Genomic DNA, 18851 nt, shown 5'->3' with positions numbered 1-18851 from the left:
GCGAAATACATGTTAGTAGGGAAGTGGTGTTAGGTAAATTGAAGGGATTGAAGGCAGATAAATCCCCAGGGCCAGATGGTCTGCATCCTAGAGTGCTTAAGGAAGTAGCCCAAGAAATAGTGGATGCATTAGTGATAATTTTTCAAAACTCGTTAGATTCTGGACTAGTTCCTGAGGATTGGAAGGTGGCTAATGTAACTCCACTTTTTAAAAAAGGAGGGAGAGAGAAACCGGGGAATTATAGACCGGTTAGCCTAACGTCGGTGGTGGGGAAACTACTGGAGTCAGTTATCAAGGATGTGATAACAGCACATTTGGAAAGCGGTGAAATGATCGGACAAATTCAGCATGGATTTGTGAAAGGAAAATCATGTCTGACGAATCTCATAGAATCTCATTGAGGATGTAACTAGTAGAGTGGATAGGGGAGAACCAGTGGATGTGGTATATTTGGATTTTCAAAAGGCTTTTGACAAGGTCCCACACAGGAGATTGGTGTGCAAACTTAAAGCACACGGTATTGGGGGTAAGGTATTGGTGTGGGTGGAGAATTGGTTAGCAGACAGGAAGCAAAGAGTGGGAATAAACGGGACCTTTTCAGAATGGCAGGCGGTGACTAGTGGGGTACCGCAAGGCTCAGTGCTGGGACCCCAGTTGTTTACAATATATATTAATGACTTGGATGAGGGAATTAAATGCAGCATCTCCAAGTTTGCGGATGACACGAAGCTGGGTGGCAGTGTTAGCTGTGAGAAGGATGCTAAGAGGATGCAGGGTGATTTGGATAGGTTGGGTGAGTGGGCAAATTTATGGCAGATGCAATTTAATGTGGATAAATGTGAAGTTATCCACTTTGGTGGCAAAAATAGGAAAACAGATTATTATCTGAATGGTGGCCGATTAGGAAAAGGGGAGGTGCAACGAGACCTGGGTGTCATTATACACCAGTCATTGAAAGTGGGCATGCAGGTACAGCAGGCGGTGAAAAAGGTGAATGGTATGCTGGCATTTATAGCGAGAGGATTCGAGTACAGGAGCAGGGAGGTACTACTGCAGTTGTACAAGGCCTTGGTGAGACCACACCTGGAGTATTGTGTGCAGTTTTGGTCCCCTAATCTGAGGAAAGACATCCTTGCCATAGAGGGAGTACAAACAAGGTTCACCAGATTGATTCCTGGGATGGCAGGACTTTCATATGAAGAAAGACTGGATGAACTGGGCTTGTACTGATTGGAATTTAGAAGATTGAGGGGGGATCTGATTGAAACGTATAAGATCCTAAAGGAATTGGACAGGCTAGATGCAGGAAGATTGTTCCCGATGTTGGGGAAGTCCAGAACGAGGGGCCACAGTTTGAGGATAAAGGGGAAGCCTTTTAGGACTGAGATTAGGAAAAACTTCTTCACACAGAGAGTGGTGAATCTGTGGAATTCTCTGCCACAGGAAACAGTTGAGGCCAGTTCATTGGCTATATTTAAGAGGGAGTTAGATATGGACCTTGTGGCTACGGGGGTCAGGGGGTATGGAGGGAAGGCTGGGGCGGGGTTCTGAGTTGGATGATCAGCCATGATCATAATAAATGGCGGTGCAGGCTTGAAGGGCTGAATGGCCTACTCCTGCACCTATTTTCTATGTTTCTATGAATGGCACTGGATGTTCCAGGGATTACAAAAGGAACAGAGGATGGAGATAAAAGGGGTGGCATTGTCAATCAGGGATAGGATCACAACTGCAGAAATGGAGGATGTTGTGGGGGGATTGTTTACTGAGTCAGTATGAGTGGAAATCTGAAACAGGAGGGGAGCAATCACTCCATTGAGAGTCTTCTATAGACCACCTCCAAAAAGCAACAGAGACATGGAGGAGCAGATCAGTAGGCAGATTTTTGGAAAAGTGCAAAAATGATAGGGTCATTGTCAAGGGTGATTTCTATTTACCTAATATTGATTGGCATCTCTTTAGTCCAAAAACTTCAGATGGCGTAGAATTTGTTCAAAGTATGAAACATTATAGAATTTTGAGATTCATCTCCTTATAGGCAGACTCAAAACAGAGAAACCAGAAAAGACCCAATTTTTTAAAAAAAAAGGACTGTCAAACACCCAAAGTGCAGAGGGAGGAGAGGAAAAAAAAATCACACAAACAGTAAAAGTAATCCAAAAGCTTCAGAAGTGAAGTTTTCTGAAAGACACAAGTCAGTCATCATTGCAGCTGGACCAGGCCACAGTCTCAGTTCATCACAAAGCCGAGTAAACACGGCGAGACCACAGGCACAAAGCCAAGCACCACTGCAGCCTCAGTTCAGCGTGGAGCTGAACAAACGTTACAGAGCAGTGAGCAGAACTGGCCCTCGCCTCGCCTCTGATCCCGTCAATCTGGCCCAATGCTTCAGTCACCCAAACATCAGGTCATTCCTCCCACTCTGGGGTCTGAAACCTGCTACCAAAATTCGGCCCGTACTCGACCTTTCCAATTCGGCCCGTGCTTAAATCAATCAGACACCAGAACTTCCCTCGCTCTTGGGCATGCCACAACTCTGCCTTGACTCTGCTCTGACTCCGCTTCTGTTTTCGCTTGCCTTGACCATGCCTTGTGTGCTGTTCCGCCTCTGCTTTCCTCAACCATTTCTCAATTCTGCCACTGCTTGCCTCTCCATTGTTAGCATCGATTGTTATTAATAAAGGATTAATAAGGTGAGTGTGGCGTGTGGCCAAGTGGTTAAGGTGTTGGACTAGCGATCTGAAGGTAGTGAGTTCGAGTCCCAGCTGAGGCAGCATGTTGTGTCCTTGAGCAAGGCACTTAACCACACACTGCTCCAGTCCACCCAGCTGAAAATGGGTACATGTTTCCCTCACCATCCGAAGGTACAGCGTTCCTATGAAACAGTTCGTAAGCGGGAATGTGGTAAAGCAAAGAAGCAATTACCATTTATTTATATGGGAAAATTTTGTGAGCGTTCGCAGACCCAAAAATAACCTACCAAATCATGCCAAATAACACATAAAACCTAAAATAACAGTAACATATAGTAAAAGCAGGAATGATATGATAAATACACAGCCTATATAAAGTAGAAATACTTTTCCACAATCATTGCCTGAACTGTTCTCTGTAGCGAAAATCCCACGCAAGTGCTCTCGGCAGAAACATGCACAAATGCTCTCCAGTAACCTTTAAGCTATGAAGCTGCCAAATCATACTAAATAACACGTAAAAATACACAGCCAATATAAAGTAGAAATAATGTATGTACAGTGTAGTATCACTTACCGGAATTAGGAAGTCAGCGCTGAGCACACTGATGATGTTGTGTTAGGCTGAGTTGTTGGAGTTTGGGTGGTGCCCCCACCCTCCAGGCCGCCGATCGATACCGATCTGCGAAGCATGCAGGAGTACAGCGGTAGCCGGGACGCATCCAGCACACCTTTAAGAAAAAAGCCGAAATAAACATGCTAATTAATTAGGTGCTGCCCGGCACTTAATTGTTGGCCCAGATCAGAGGTGATTGCAGATTGCATCGTCTCTGATCTGGGCCGACAATTACGTGCCGGGCGGCACCTAATTAATTAGCATGTTTATTTCGGCTTTTTTCTTAAAGATGTGCTGTGTGCCTCCTGGCTACCACTGCATTCTCCACGAATCGGTATCTGTCCGCGGCCTGGGTGGTGGGGTCGTGGGACACTGGAGTGTCATCTCATTGTCGTCTGTTTCCATGAAGGTAGGCAGGTCATCTTCTCCTATGACTGCCCGTCTCGATGTCGAAAGTCGAGGTTCATCATCTGCTGTGGCTGATGTGGAAGACTTGCTTGACTGCTTAGCCTCGTGCATTTTTCTATCATACAGTTCTTTGTAAGCACTCAAACCATCCTGCAAATATGTCCTAAACTGATGTACCCTTTCAAAATTAAAGTCGTATTTTATCATTACTCATTCGGTTTCGATTGTTATCCTTTCCTCTTCCAATTGCATCAGCTCTTCATCTATCAGTTCTTGGTCATGGGATGCGAAAACCTCTTCAACATCATCTCCGTCAGCTTCCACAAGCCAAACTCACTTTGTCCTTACTTTATTCACCACGATCGAAACGCCTAATTATGTCTAGTTTTACGCTAAGTGTAACACCCTTACGAGCTCTTTTAGGATTTTCCGATACCTCAGAACTCATCTTGCTAACGCTGCTCACAGGCACGTGTTTAAGTAATGCCGGCGAGAATGCAGTTCCGAATCTGGGGGAGAGCGGCTGCTCGTGGTGTGCGCTGCCTTTTATCGGGCGCTGCTTTTTTCGTGCGCTGCCTTTTTTCCTAACAGTGAAAACACCTTCTGTTAGCGAAAACAGGGAACTAATGTAGGTCTTTCGTAACAGTGAGGTTTCGTAAAGCGAACGTTCGAAAAGCGGGGGACACCTATACCGGCAAAATGCTGGGGGTTAACCTCGCGATAGACCCGCGTCCTATTGGGGGCGGGGAGGGGAGTCTCGTACTCTCAGTCGCTTCACGCCACGGAAACCCACATAAGCACCGGCCTGATGAGCCTATAAGGCTCGGAACAGACTTTAACTTTAACTATTAATAAGGTATTTAGTAGTTTTGTTTTGGGGTTTCTTTGCCTTTGATAAGTAATTGCTAGGCTTCACCAGCACCATAAACTAGAAGTTAGGTGTGTCCAGGAAGGATTCTTGAAACAATATGTGCACAGGTTGACTAGAATAAAGGCCATACAGGATCTAATACTAAGCAATGAACCTGGTCATGTGACAGATCTCCCAGCAGGTGAGCATTTTAGAGATAGTGACTGCAGTTCTATGCCCTTTAGCTTGGCCTTGGACAGGAATAGGAGCAGAAAGGATAGGAAAGTATTTAACTGAGGGAGGGCAAACTATGATGCCATTAGGCAGGAACTTGGAAGTGTAAACTGGAAACAGATGTGCTCAGGGAAATGTACAACAAATGTGGATGTTTAGAAGGTACATGCATGGGTTTCTGGATAGGTTTGTCCCATTGAGGCTGGGAAAAGATTGTAGGGTGAAGGAACCATGGCTGTCAACAGAAGTTAAACATTTAGTTAAGAGAAAGAAGATTTTGGAAGTAAGGATCAGAGAGGATTCTTGAGAACTGTGGGTAGTCAGGAAGGATCTTAAGAGAGGACTTCGGAGAGCTAGGAGGGGACATGAGAAAGCCTTGGCGACTAGGATTAAGAGAAAAGTCCCAAGTTCTTCTACATGTACGTGAAGAACAGCATGATGAATAGAGTGAGGGTAGGACCAATTGGTTAAAAGAGGAAACATGAGCCTGGAGTTGAAGAAGGCAGAGGATGTCCTTAATGAATACTGTCCTTCAGTATTCACCAGTGAGATGGACCTTGATTGTGAGGTCAGCATAGAACAGGCTGGAACATGTCAAGGTTAACTTTTTAGCAATATTAGGTTAGTTAAGTCTGTAGGACCAGACGGTATGTATCCCAGTTTACTACAAGAAATGAGTGAAGATATTGTTGTGCCTTTGGCAATGATCTTTGCATTTTCACTAACCACAGTCATACCAGAATACTGGAGGGTAGCAAATGCTACTCCTTGTTCAAGGGTAATAGGGATCATCTTGGGAATTATATACCAGCAAGTTTTACTTCAGTGGTAGCCAAGCTATTGGAGAGAATTCTTAGAAACAGTATCTACAAGCATTTGGAGAAGCATACTCTGATAAGGAATTGGCATTGTGAGGAGCAGGACATGCCTAATTGATACTGTCGAGAAAGTGACAAAACAAATTAATGAAGGTAGAGTAGTGAATATAGATCTTAATAAGGTACTCAAAAAGATTTCCCAATGGTAGACACATTCAGAAATCAGGAGGCATGGGAAAAAAGAAAAAATTTCTGTGGTTTCGGAACTGGCTCACCCACAGAAGGTAGATGGAGTATATTCTTGAAATTCTGTGAACAGTAGTGTTTTGCAGGATCTGTTCCAGGACCCCTACTCTTTGTGATGTTTATAAATGACTTAGATGAGGAGATTGAAGGGAGGGGTTTAGTAAGTTTGCAGATAACACTAAGGTTGTTGGTGTTATGAATAGTGTAGACGGTTGTTGTAGGTTACATTAAAACATTAATAGAATCCAGAATTGAGCTGAGAAGTGGCAAATGGAGTTCAAACTGAGAAGTGTGAAGTGATACACTTCGGAAGGTTGAACATGAAGGCAGAGAACAAGGTTAATGCAGAATTCTTAGCAGTGTGATGGAAGGGAGGAATCTTGAGGTCTACATCCATAGATTCCTCTAAGTTGCCGTGCAAGTTGATAAGTTGGTTAAGAAGACATATGGTGGTGTAAAACCCTCACTAGTCACGGGATTGAATTCAAGAACTTAAAGGTAATGCTGCACTTCAATAAAAACTGTTTTGACCACACTTGAAGTACTGTGGTCAGTTCTAACCACCTCATTATAAGAATGATATTGAACCTTTAGAGATGGTGTAGAGGAGACTTACCAGGAAGTCGCCTGCATTAAAGAGCATGTCTTATGAGGATAGGTTGTGCAAGCTAGGGCTTTTCTCTTTGCAGTGAGGAAAGATGAGAGGTGACTTTGTAGAAGTGTATAAGATAATAAGAGACATAGAGTGGACAGCAGTGTGTTTTCCTAAGGCAGTAATAGTTGATATGAGAGGACATAATTTATAAGGCGATTAGAGGAAAGTATAGGGGCAATGTCAGAGGGAGATTTTTTACACATGGCTAGGAATGGTGGTAAAGGCAGCTATATTAAGGAAATTTAAGAGACTCTTAGATAGGCAAATGGATGAAAGAAAAACAGAGACAGCCATTTAGTGGATACCATAAGACAAAGGAGCAGAATCATTCCTCGGCACCTAATTGGAAAGCTGAAACTTCTGGGCCTGAACACCTCCTTCTGCAACTGGATCCTAGACTTCCTGACTGGGAGACATCAGTCAGTCCGGATCGGGAGCAGCATCTCCAACACCATCACACTGACCATGGGCTCCCCCCCCCCCCAGGGTTGTATGCTCAGTCTACTGCTGTTCACTCTGCTGACCCACGACTACGCAGCAATACACAGCTCGAATCACATTATCAAGTTCGCCAATGACATGACCGTGGTGGGTCTCATCAGCAAGAACAATGAGTCAGCATACAGAGAGGAGGTGCAGCAGCTAACAGACTGGTGCAGAGCCAGTAACCCATCTCTGAATGTGAACAAAACAAAAGAGATCGTTGTTGACTTCAGGAGGGCATGGAGCGACCACTCTCTACTGAACATTGACGGCTCCTCCATTGAAATCATTAACAGCACCAAATTTCTTGGTGTTCACCTAGCGGAGAATCTGACCTGGTCCCTCAACACCAGCTCCATAGTCAAGAAAGCCCAGCAGCGTGTCTACTTTTGTGAAGGCTGCGAAAAGTCTATCTCCCACCCCCCATCCTCATCACATTCTACAGAGGATGTATTGAGAGCATCCTGAGCAGCTGCATTACTGCCTGGTTCAGGAATTGAACTGTCTCAGATCACAAGACTCTGCAGTGGATAGTGAGGTCAGCTGAGAAGATCATCACGGTCTCTCTTCCCGCCATTACAGACATTTACACCACATGCTGCACCCGCAAAGCTAACAGTATTGTGAAGGACCCTATGGACCCCTCATACAAACTCTTCTTCCTCCTGCCATCTAGCAAAAGGTATCAAAGCATTCGGGCTCTCACGACCAGACTGTGCAACATGTTTCTTCTCCCAAGCCATCAGACTCCTCAATACCCAGAGTCTAGACTGACATCTACATAACTTATTATTATATTGAAATTGGCCTCTACTGTGCCTATTGTCTTGTTTATTAATTATTTATTAGTTAATTATTGTATTGCCCTGCACTGTATTGTGCACTTTATGTAGTCCTGTGTAGGTCTGTAGTCTAGTGTAGCCTTGAGTTGTCTCACATCGTCTCATGTAGTTTTGTGTTGTTTCATGTAGCACCACGGTCCTGGAGGAATGTTGTTTCATTTTTATTGTGTACTGTACCAGCAGTTTGTGGTCGAAATGACAATAAAAAGCGACCTGACTTGACTTGAATTAGGCCATTTGGCCCATAAAGTCTACTCCACCATTTAATCATGGCTGATCCTTTATTCCCCTCCTCAGCCCTACTCCCCAGCCTTCTCCCCTTAACCTTTGATGTTATGTCTATCAAGAACTTATCAAGCTCTGCCAATGACCCGGCCGCCACAGTTGCATGTGGCAACAAATTCCACAAATTCATCATACTTTGGTTAAAGAAATTACTTCGCATCTCTGTTTTGAAAGGGTGCCCCTCCATCCTGAGGTATGTCCTCTTGTCCTAAACTCTCCCATCTTGGGAAACATCCTTTCCACATCTACTCTGTCTAGGCCTTTCAACGTTCGAAAGATTTCAATGAGATCTTCACCTCATCTTTCTAAATTCCAGCAAGTACAGACCCAGAGCTATCAAACATTCCTTGCATGATAACCCTTTCATTCCTGGAATCATCCTTGTGAATGTCCTCTGAACTCTCTCTAATGCCAGCAGATCTCTTCTTAGATGAGCCCAAAACTGTTCACAATACTCAAGCTGAGGCCTCACCAGTGCCTTATAAAGCCTCGGCATCACACCCTTGCTCTTGTATTCTAGACCTCTTGAAATGAATGCTAATATTGCATTTGCCTTCCTCACCACTGACTCTACCTGCAAGTTAACCTTTAGGGTGTTTTGCACAAGGACTCCCAAGACCCTTTGCATCTCAGAGTTTTGGATTTTCGCCCCATTTAGAAAATAGGAGAAATAGCACATTTATTTCTACTACCAAAGTGCATGACCATGCATTTTCCACCATTGTATTTCATTTGCCACTCTCTTGCTCATTCTCTTAATCTGTCTAAGTCCTTTTGCAGCTTACCTATTTCTTCAACACTACCTGCCCCTCCACCAACCTTCATATCATCTGCAAACTTGGCAACAAAGCCATCTATTCCATCATCTAAATCATTGATAAACAGCATAAAAAGAAGTGGTCCCAACACTGAAGAACACCACTAGTCACGACAGCCAGCCAGAAAAGGATCCTTTTATTCCCACACTCTGCCTCCTACCAATCAGCCAATGTTCTCACCAAGCCAGTAACTTTCCTGTAATACCATGGGCTCTTAACTTGGTAAGTAGCCTCATGTGTGGCACCTTGTCAAAGGCCTTCAGAAAGTTCAAATATAAAGCATCCACTGCATCCCTTTATCTATCCTGCTTGTAATCTCAAAGAATTCTAATAGGTTTGTCAGGCAAGATTTTCTCTTGAGGAAACCATGCCGATTTTGTCCTATCGTATCCTGTGTCACCAAGTATTTTATCACCTCATCCTTAACAATTGACTCCAACATTTTCCCAACCACTGAGGTCAGGCTTACTGGTCTATGATTTCCTTTCTGTTGCCTTTCTCCCTTCTTAATGAGTTGAGTGACATTTGCAATTTTCCAGTCCTCTGGCACTATGTCAGATTGTTGAAAGATCATTACTAGTGCCTCCACAACCTGTACTGCTCCCTCTTTCAGAACCCTAGGATGCCATTCATCTGGTTTGGATGACTTATGTACCCTTAGTTCCTTCAGCTTTTTGATCATCTTCTCCCTTGTAATAGTAACTGCACTCACTTCTCTTCCCTCGCACCCTTCAACATCTGGCGCACTGTGAGTATTTTCCACAGCGAAGACTGATGCAAAATACTCATTTAGTTCATCTGCCATTTCCTTGTCCCCCGATATTATTTCTCCACTCTCATTTTCTAGAGGTCCAATATCCACACTCATCTTTCTTATTTTTTACATACATGAAAAAGTTTTTACTATCCACTTTGATATTGTTTGCTAGCTTGCTTTCATATTTCATCTTTTCCCTCCTAATGATTCTTTCAGTTGTTCCCGGTGGGGTTTTAAAAGCTTCCCAATCCTGTGTCTTCCCATTAATTTTTGCTTTGTTGTATGCCCTCTCTTTTGCTCCTACATTACCCTTGTCAGCCATGGTTGTATTATTTTGCCATATGAGTACTTCTTTGTTTTTGGAATACATCTATCCTGCACTTTCCTCAATTTTCCCAGAAACTACGCCATTGTTGCTCTGCTGTCATCCTTGCCTGCATCTACTTCCAATTTACTTTGGCCAACTCCTCCCTTATACCACTGTAAATTCCTTACTCCGCTGAAATACTGCTACGTGACTTTCCTTCTCCCTATCAAATTTCAAGTTGAACTGTATCATATTGCAATCACTGCCTCCTAAGGGTTCTTTTATCTTAAGCTCCCTAATTACCTGTGGTTCATTACATAACACCCAATCCAGTATAGCTGACTCCCTAGTAGGCTCAATGATCAACTGCTCTAAAAAGCCATTTCATAGGCATTTAGCAAACTCACTCTCTTGAGATCCATTACCAACCTGATTTTCCCAATTAACCTGCATGTTGAAATCTCCAATGACTATCACAACATTGCCCTTTTGACATGTCTTTTCTATTTCCTGTTATAATCTGTTTTCCATATCCCAGCTGCTATTGGGAGGCATGTATATAATTGTCATCAGGGTCCTTTGAGCCTTACAGTTTCTTAACTCAACCCACAAGGACTCAACATCTTGTGATCCTACGTCACATCTTTTTACTGATTTGATGCCATTCTTTACTAGCAGAGCCATGACAGCCCCTCTGCTGACCTTCCTATCACTCCGATACAAAATGTAACCTTGGACATTCAGCTTCCAACTATTACTATCCTTCAGCCACAGTTCAATGATGGCCACAACATCATACCCAACAATCTGTGAAAGTGCAACACTTCGAGTGCTGCATTTGCTGCCCTTTCTGATCTGCATCCCTAATGCACTGATACTCACCCTGCTGGCTGCCCAGTCCATCATGGATAAAGCCCTCCCTACCATTGAGCACATCTATACAGAGCGCTGTTGCAGGAAAGCAGCATCCATCATCAAGGACCCCCACCATCCAGGTCATGCTCTCTTCTCGCTACCGCCACCAGGTACAGGAGTCTCAAGGCCCAGACCACAAGATTCAGAGCCAGGAGGTAAAGGGGACAATAATGCTAAGATAGTAAAGGATGTGAGAATGGGAACCCCACAACCATCAGGTTCTTGATCCAGAGGGGATGACTTCACTCACCCCATCAGTGAACTGGTCCCACAACCTGTGGACTACCACTTTCAAGAAGCCTACAACTCATTTCTTATTTTATTTATTATTCTTTTGTGTTTTCTTTTGTTTTGTATTTGCATAGTTTGTTGTCTTTTGCACATTGTTGTCCGTCCTATTGGGGGTGGTCTTTCATTGTATTTCTTGTATTTATTGTACTTACTGCAAGAAATTGAATTCCAGGGTTGTACATGGTGACATGAATGCACTTTGACAATAAATTTACTTTGAACTTTGGAGGGTGATGTGCAAAGGAAGGGTTAGATTGATATTGGAGTTGGTTACAAGGTCAACACATCATGGTCCAAAGTATCTCTACTAGCTTGTGTTGTTCTTTGTTCCATGATTTAATAGTTACCAAATCTCAATCGATATAACACAAATCAAATGTCTATTGAATCTGAACATCAAAACTAACCTGACAAAGCTCTAAATCTGAAATAAAAACAAGATCATCACAATATACAGTAGGCTAGGAGGTATTCTGTATTCACAAAAAGAACGAAGTTCAAAAAGTTCAAAATAAATTTTATTATCAAAGAACATATATGTCACAATATATTACCCTGAGATTAATCTTCTTGTAACATAAGAACATAAGAAATAAGAGCAGGAGTAGGTCAGCTGGCCCATCGAGCCTGCTCTGCCATTCAATAAGATCATGGCTAATTTGGCCATGGACTCATCTCCACCTACCTGCCTTTTCCTCATAACCCTCAATTCCCCTACAATTCAAAAATCTATCCAACCTTGTCTTCAATATATTTACTGAGGTATCCTCCACTACTTCATTGGGCAGAGAATTCCACAGATTCACCAATCTCTGGGAAAAGCAGTTCCTCCTCATCTCTGTCCTAAATCTACTCCCCTGAGTTTTGAGGTTATGTCCTCTAGTTCTAGCCTCACCTACCAGTGGAAACAACTTTCCTGCCCCTGTCCTATCTATCCCTTTCATAATTTTATATGTTTCTATAAGATCCCCTCTCATTCTTCTGAATTCCAGCGAGTACAGTCACAAGCAACCCTAATCCCCTCATCTCTGGAATCAACCTGGTGAACCTCCTCTGCACTGCCTCCAAAGCCAGTGTGGGCACACTCAGCAAATCTGTAGCAAAGTAACCACAACAGCATCAATGAAAGATCAACCAGAGTGCAGAATACAACAAACTGCAAATGCAAATATAAATAATAGCAATAAATAATGAGACCATGACATAATGAGGTAAAGAGTACTTGTAAGTGAGATCATTGGCTGTGGGAGCATTTCCATGTGTGGGGGAAGTGAAGTTGAGTGTAGTTAATCCCCTTTTATTCAAGATCCTTTGTATTCAAAAGGTTAATACAGAACATTCAAGTCAATATTTTCATAACATCCTGTAATTTCTGTTACCTAACATAGGCATGCCATGAGTTGTTATTCATTAACAATCTTAAAGGCAAATAGTCCATAGAGCTTTTATACAGATTTCAACTAATTTTTTGTGCAATGGTAAGAGGGTACTAAACAATGATCCTTCTTGGGTAGTGAAGCAGTGCAACCGATTGTGCAGCTGAAGCACAGCTCCAGATATCTTGGTTCAAGCATGACTGTCTTTGTGGTGTTTGCACATTCTCTCTGTCATTATGTGGGCTTTCTCCAGGAAGTAAGTGGTGGAATGGGATTGATTCCGAGAACCTGCATGGACTCAGTGGGCCAAATGGCAAAAGGAAATATCGCCAGTGAAACTGTAATGATGACAGTCTGCAGTGTGAGTGGTCTTCTGAATGTACATCACAGATTTGGCCTTTTCCACTGTTTTAGTAGCAAGTTCTTGGTACTTGTTTGAAAGGCATTCTGCCAAATGACCATGACATTCTTCCAGGAAAACTATCCAATAGATCCATTGCCTCCTTTTCCTGCAGGCTGTGATTATATTTTGTAAAGACCTTCAGAAATTGGGAACAAAAACAGAAAGATAGAAAAACTCACCAGGTCAAGTAGCATCTGTAGTCAAAAGGTGTAAGTAAACATTTATGTTCAAAACCCGGCATCAGGACGGAAAGGGCGCAAGAAAGATGGGTACATAGAAGTATGAGAAAGTGGGATAGAGGTGAGTAGATGATAGATAGAACTAGAAGGAGAAGGGATGGACCAACAGAAGGAACAAGATGAATTGATTTTGAAGCATGAAAAACTGATCTGTGATCAAAGATGTTTTGGATAAAGTATTCCATAGGGGAGAGATGGAATCACAAAATATACTGTTTACATACCCAGGGCCTCCTCACATCTATACAGAAAGGTAGCCATCAAAATTATTCCTCCACTTTCAGGAGGTTTATATACGGAGCTTCGGGAACATCGCCTCGGCTTTAAATTGCAGGTGACCGGGAAAAATCTCAGGCGATTGATACAGAGTTATTGTTGGATAGACTAATCATGCACCACGTAAATACAACAGGATGGAAAGTACCTCGCATCTGCCGCGTACACAGTCGAAGGGGGCAACGCACCTGGCTGCCCATTCCAGCACTTTGCCACACAATGGTGCATTTAGCCACGCTGACCAAGCTTTGGGAAGCTGGGCTGAGTTTGAAGTTATCATGTGACCACTGTCCCTTCCCCCACCCGGGGGGGGGAGGGAAGAACATCACTGTGACATCACTATATGAGATATTATGTCACCCGTTCAGGTTCTTGCTCCAACCCGCGCGTAGCCCTTGCCCACCGGTGGGGGAAAGCAGGTGTTGCGCATGCACAGCAGTTGGCAGGGTTGGGCCGTTTGACGCGAGTTCGGAGTCCGGTCGCAGGTGAGAGCGAGCGAGGCCGCGGGGGATATGTTTCGCTCCGCCCCTCAGTTGCATCACGGAGGCGAATGGACGAGCTCACGCTGAGCTGCGAGCCGGCGGTGCTCCAGCGTGTGGCGGAGGGCGGCAGGGACGCGGCCTCCGACCTGGAGCTCGGCGCCGGCGACGATGCTGTGTCGGCGCTGGTGTGGGTCGAGCCGGCGACGGGACCGACGGCACTCCGTTTCGGCCGGGCTGCCGCCAACCCAGGGGGAGCGGTGCGCTTCCTGCCCCACCGGGAGGGTGAGGGGGCTGGTGAGTCCGAGCACGGCGATTCGCGGTCCTCTCCATTGCTGCTACTATGCCCGGAGAAGGAGCCGCTGCTGAGTTGCCCGGGTCCCCTCGACGACCAGCCGCTGAGCCCCGGCCCCGAGCTCAACCACTTCCCTGACGACCCGGAGTTCGCCGACATCGTACTGCGAGCCGAGCAGGCCATCGAGAGTGGCGTTTACCCGCAGCGCATCTCTCAAGGGTCGAGCGGTAGCTATTTCGTCAAAGACGCTAAGGGGGTGAGTGGATTTCCGGGGCGGGCGACCCTGGTTCTGCTGCCCGAACTGTGATCTATGTATGAGTTTCAGGTACTTTGTACAGTTGGCAAAACGAGGTTTGAGACTGACTGATAAGTGGAGGCTGGTTCTGATTAATGTAACGAGTTGCTTCTCCAGGTTCGTTTAGATAGCCCGCCTGGATAGACCTTCTCACCGTGTTTATTTACGCTTTGCGTTGTTCTTCCTTTTGCATTAACCTTCCTGGTTTGCACTTTTGCAAAATTCATAGACCAGTTAAGCCGAGGAGTTTTAATTCGTGCTCTGCTGGTGACTTTAGAGAATCTGCAATCTGCTGAATTTGTCGAATGTCACCTTTGAATCTGAGCTACAAAATACTGTTTTCCACTTCCTTATTGAGATCACGGGAGTTTGGCTGCAAGTGTGTTCTACAAACAATAAAGCTAATCTCAAATTTGTGATGGAAAAACTTGTTTGTAGCTGTAATTCTTAATTCATCGTTTTGGGGATCTGGATATTGTCGGCAAGACCATTGTTCATCCTTTCTCTCTCTCTCCTTTTTCTCCCTCTGACTATACCCCTTGCCCATCCTCTGGGTCCCCCCCCCCTTGTCTTTCTCCCCGGACCTCCTGTCCCATGATCCTCTCATATCCCTTTTGCCAGTCACCTGTCCAGCTCTTGGCTCCATCCCTTTCCCTCCTGTCTCGGCCTGAAACGTCGACTGTACCTCTTCCTAGAGATGCTGCCTGGCCTGCTGCGTTCACCAGCAACTTTGATGTGTGTTGCTTGAATTTCCAGCATCTGCAGAATTCCTGTTGTTTCCATTGTTCATAGAAAAGGTGGTGGCCATTGTTATGAACTGCTGCCCTATTGAGTGCTCCCACAATGTTATTGAGTGAGGTGTTCTGTGACTGAGTTGAAGACAATGAAAGAATGGCAATATATTTTAAAAGTCAGACTGGTGTGTGATTTGGAGGGGGTTACAGGGATGCTGATCTACCCATGTGCCTGCTAACCTTGTTTTTGGTCGTAGACCTTATGGTTTGGCAAGTGCTATTGAAGTAACTTGCATGTTTTTGTAGATGCCTACCACCGCAGTTACTTTATGCTGCTGGATGGATAGCAGTTCCAGTCAAGTGTTACTGGTTGTGTTAGAATTGCAATCACCAGATTAGTGGAGAGTATTTTGCCACTCCTGAAGTGTCTCATAGATGGTGAAAGGATTTGGTGGTGTCAAGAGGTGAGCCACAGCCTCTCACCTCTAAAACCACTATGTTTGTGGCTTGTCCACGTGAGCTACTGCAAAATGATGACAGCCTACCCCAAACCCAGATGCGATGGTCAGGAACTTGGCATCAATAATACTATCGAATGTCATGATTTGGTTATTATTAGATGATCTCTGAGGTGCAGATGTTAGTTAACATTTAGGCATGAACTGATGAATAGTATTGTTGTTCCACACAGGCCTCAACTGGCTCATTGGCTGACTAGTTGCAAATCTATTGTGATCAATAAACATCCTCATCTTGGTGATGTCTGAAGTCCTGTTGAAGATTCCCAGGACTATTGCCAGCTGTGCACCACCTCTGGTAGGATGAATCATACCTAGAAATTGATCAGTCGGGCATGCTGTAGACAAAGTGACACCACAAAATGCTGGGGGAACTTAGCAGATCAGACAGTGTCTATGGAGAGGAATAAACAGTTGACTTTTCAGGCTGAGACCCTTCATCAGGGTTCAGAAAAGTCCTGATGAAAGGTCTTGGCCCAAAACGACGATTGTTTATTCCCCTCCATAGATGCAGACCTGCTGAATTCCTCCAACATTTTGTGTGAGTTACTTTGGATTTCCAACATCTGTATAATCTCATGTGTTTATGATATGCTGTTGCCAAGCTGTTCCTCGACTGCTCTGTGATAATAGAAGCTTGTGAAAGGACTTTGCAGGGCCAACTGGAATGAAAATAACTTTGCCCTATCCAAATTCAGTGCCTGATGTCAAGTCATCAATCTGACGTTATCCCTTGTTTCAGTGTATCTGAAATAGAATAACTAATTGACTTGGCTATTTTAGAGGGCATGAGTATCAACCTCAAGTCTGGATTTAAATCACTCATATATACTATGAATTTGATTCTGAGGCAGCAGTGCAGGACATAAAATTACTGCTGTACTATGCAAAAGTCTCGGACACCCTCGCTTCATGTATATGTGCCTAAGACTTTTGTACAGTACTGTACTTCAAAAGTACCTGATTTGTTAATAAAGGTCTTTGGTTCATCTTGAAATGGATATAGAAAACTTTGCAATTTTGGTTTTCTCCCCCGGCTCTCAGCTACATTAAACCCTTAGCAAGGCTATTACATTTTGAGAATATAATTGTATTAGGTGAGATGCAATCTAGTTGTTAAAGGAGGCATAAGCAATGGTACTATTCAGAAGTGGGAGTTGCCTGTGGTTTCCATGCTAATTTTTTTCTCCCTTGGCAAATATGAAAGAAAATAAATTCGTAGGTCACTTGCATTGTTGCTTTTTGAAGTATTGCAGTTCTAGAATGTCTTCAGTATTTTAAATTCCCTTGAAATGAAGATACTAACTTGGAATATTTGTTCAAAGATATCCACAATGTACACATTTTCCCTTAACATTAAAACTCTTTTATTTCATTTAAGTTCATAATCTGATATGAGCAGTTAATGATGAATTTTGTACTGCAAGAGTTTATATCAATTATGGGAGTGAATAAATTTTTTTTCATGATTAGGGTATTGTTGCTTTCTGTAACACTTTGAATCATATACCTTGTAGAGGTGGATGAGGGATTTGACTGATATAGGTAATGCATTCACTTTGTTTCTTAGGATCTGCTTTATATTTCGGTCACAATTGCATTTCTTGCAGTGTGGTTTCTAACTCCTCTCTGTATGGTAGCATCAAAACTAAAATGTTAAAGCAGGCCTGTGTTTTTTTTTCCTCTTTATCCTCAGGAAGTGAACTTGAGTTGCGTGCCCCATATTAAAATGGAGTGTTTCCTGTTTTCAGCATCGGAAATGAAAGACCAAAATAGAACAATTATTTGACCTGAAATTTGCATTGTACTTGAATTCTGCTAATTTGCTTCAGAAAATTATTCTGTTTATGAACTTAGCAAAATGAAATTTTGGACCACTTTAGCTTCAGCAAATTACTTTTACAATAAATCCAGTTTCCATATAGTCTTTTATCGTGCAACTCCTCTTTGAAAACTGACACTCCACTCCTTTGAGGAAGTTATGAGGAAGGGTCCTTCAACTGATGGCTGGTTTCACCTTCCACTTATACTACTTGACTGCCCAAGTTTATGCAGCATTTTCTGTTTTTGTTTCAAGTGCATTCACATTTCTGATTGCATTCTTGAATTTGGACAAGAACTTTTTATGTACATTTTAATACGAATTTATTATTGTGTTGCAGAATGGTAACGTATTTGTTAGACACTTATCAACAATCAGTACAAAAGGGACAATTCTAAAAGGAGCACAAACATGCAGATCTGATTGATTTTTTTTATTTTTGTAAGTACCCTGGCAGGTTGAAACAGTAAATACATAAGCACATGGGATCCTTGTTTATGAAGAGCCAGGAAGTACGTGAGCAATGAAGTCTTGATGAACCACAATAAAGCACTGGTCCATATCTTGAGAACTATGTGTCATGGGCTAGGAAAGGTATAAAGGCTTTGGAGAGAATGGAGAAGAGATTTGCCAAAATAATTGTGAGGGATTTCAGTTAAGAATAGCTTGAGCAGTTTCTTTTGGACCAAATTGCAAGGGATGATGTCTGTATTCAAAATAGTTCAGTGATAGAGAGGGACTGCTCCCACTGGTAAAGGGCGCATGGCATAAAGGTAATTGTTTTTTTAAAAAAATGAAAGAAATGTGATACTTTTTATGTAGCAAATTTGTGGTGGTGGTATTTTGAAATGTAATGATCAAAGAGGAACTGAAGAAGTGTTTTTCTTTCTTGTTATTTTGAATGTGTGGGTATGTTTTTGCACCTTGTTCCCTAAGGAACACTGTCTCATTCGGCTGTATCCATGTATGGTTTGATAGTTAAACGATTTGATTTGAAGTATCTGAGAGGAAAGAATTGCAAGACTGGAATGTGGGTTGGGTAGTAGGAAAAGCTCTTGCATAAATTGAATTGACTTTATTACTTACAGCCTTCATATACATAAGTAAAAATCTTTGTTATGTCTCTGTCTAAATGTGCAATTATAGTATTTTATAATCCTCTAGGCCCTTTTTACACACCTGTCTTTTTAGAAGTC

General features: G+C 43.2%; 2 protein-coding genes across 2 annotated transcripts in view; one reads left to right on the top strand and one right to left on the bottom strand.

The window, feature by feature from the left end:
• The window catches only part of sepsecs (Sep (O-phosphoserine) tRNA:Sec (selenocysteine) tRNA synthase), a 94774-nt gene extending 80565 nt beyond the window's left edge, over positions 1–14209 (bottom strand). The window contains exon 1 of the mRNA XM_072252944.1: positions 13661–14209. Within this exon, the coding sequence (XP_072109045.1) occupies positions 13661–13838 (178 nt within the window). The 5' untranslated portion in view covers positions 13839–14209. The remainder of the gene's footprint in view (positions 1–13660) is intronic.
• The window catches only part of LOC140195133 (phosphatidylinositol 4-kinase type 2-beta-like), a 52724-nt gene continuing 47713 nt past the window's right edge, over positions 13841–18851 (top strand). Inside the window, exon 1 of the mRNA XM_072252949.1 lies at positions 13841–14542. Coding sequence (XP_072109050.1) covers positions 13856–14542 — 687 coding nt within the window. The 5' untranslated portion in view covers positions 13841–13855. The remainder of the gene's footprint in view (positions 14543–18851) is intronic.

This window comes from Mobula birostris, chromosome 3 (genome assembly GCF_030028105.1).
Source record: "Mobula birostris isolate sMobBir1 chromosome 3, sMobBir1.hap1, whole genome shotgun sequence".
NCBI classification, from domain to species: Eukaryota; Metazoa; Chordata; class Chondrichthyes; order Myliobatiformes; family Myliobatidae; genus Mobula; species Mobula birostris.
The sequence above is the reverse complement of the archived record's forward strand: the minus strand, read 5'-3'. Positions and strand labels throughout refer to the sequence as shown.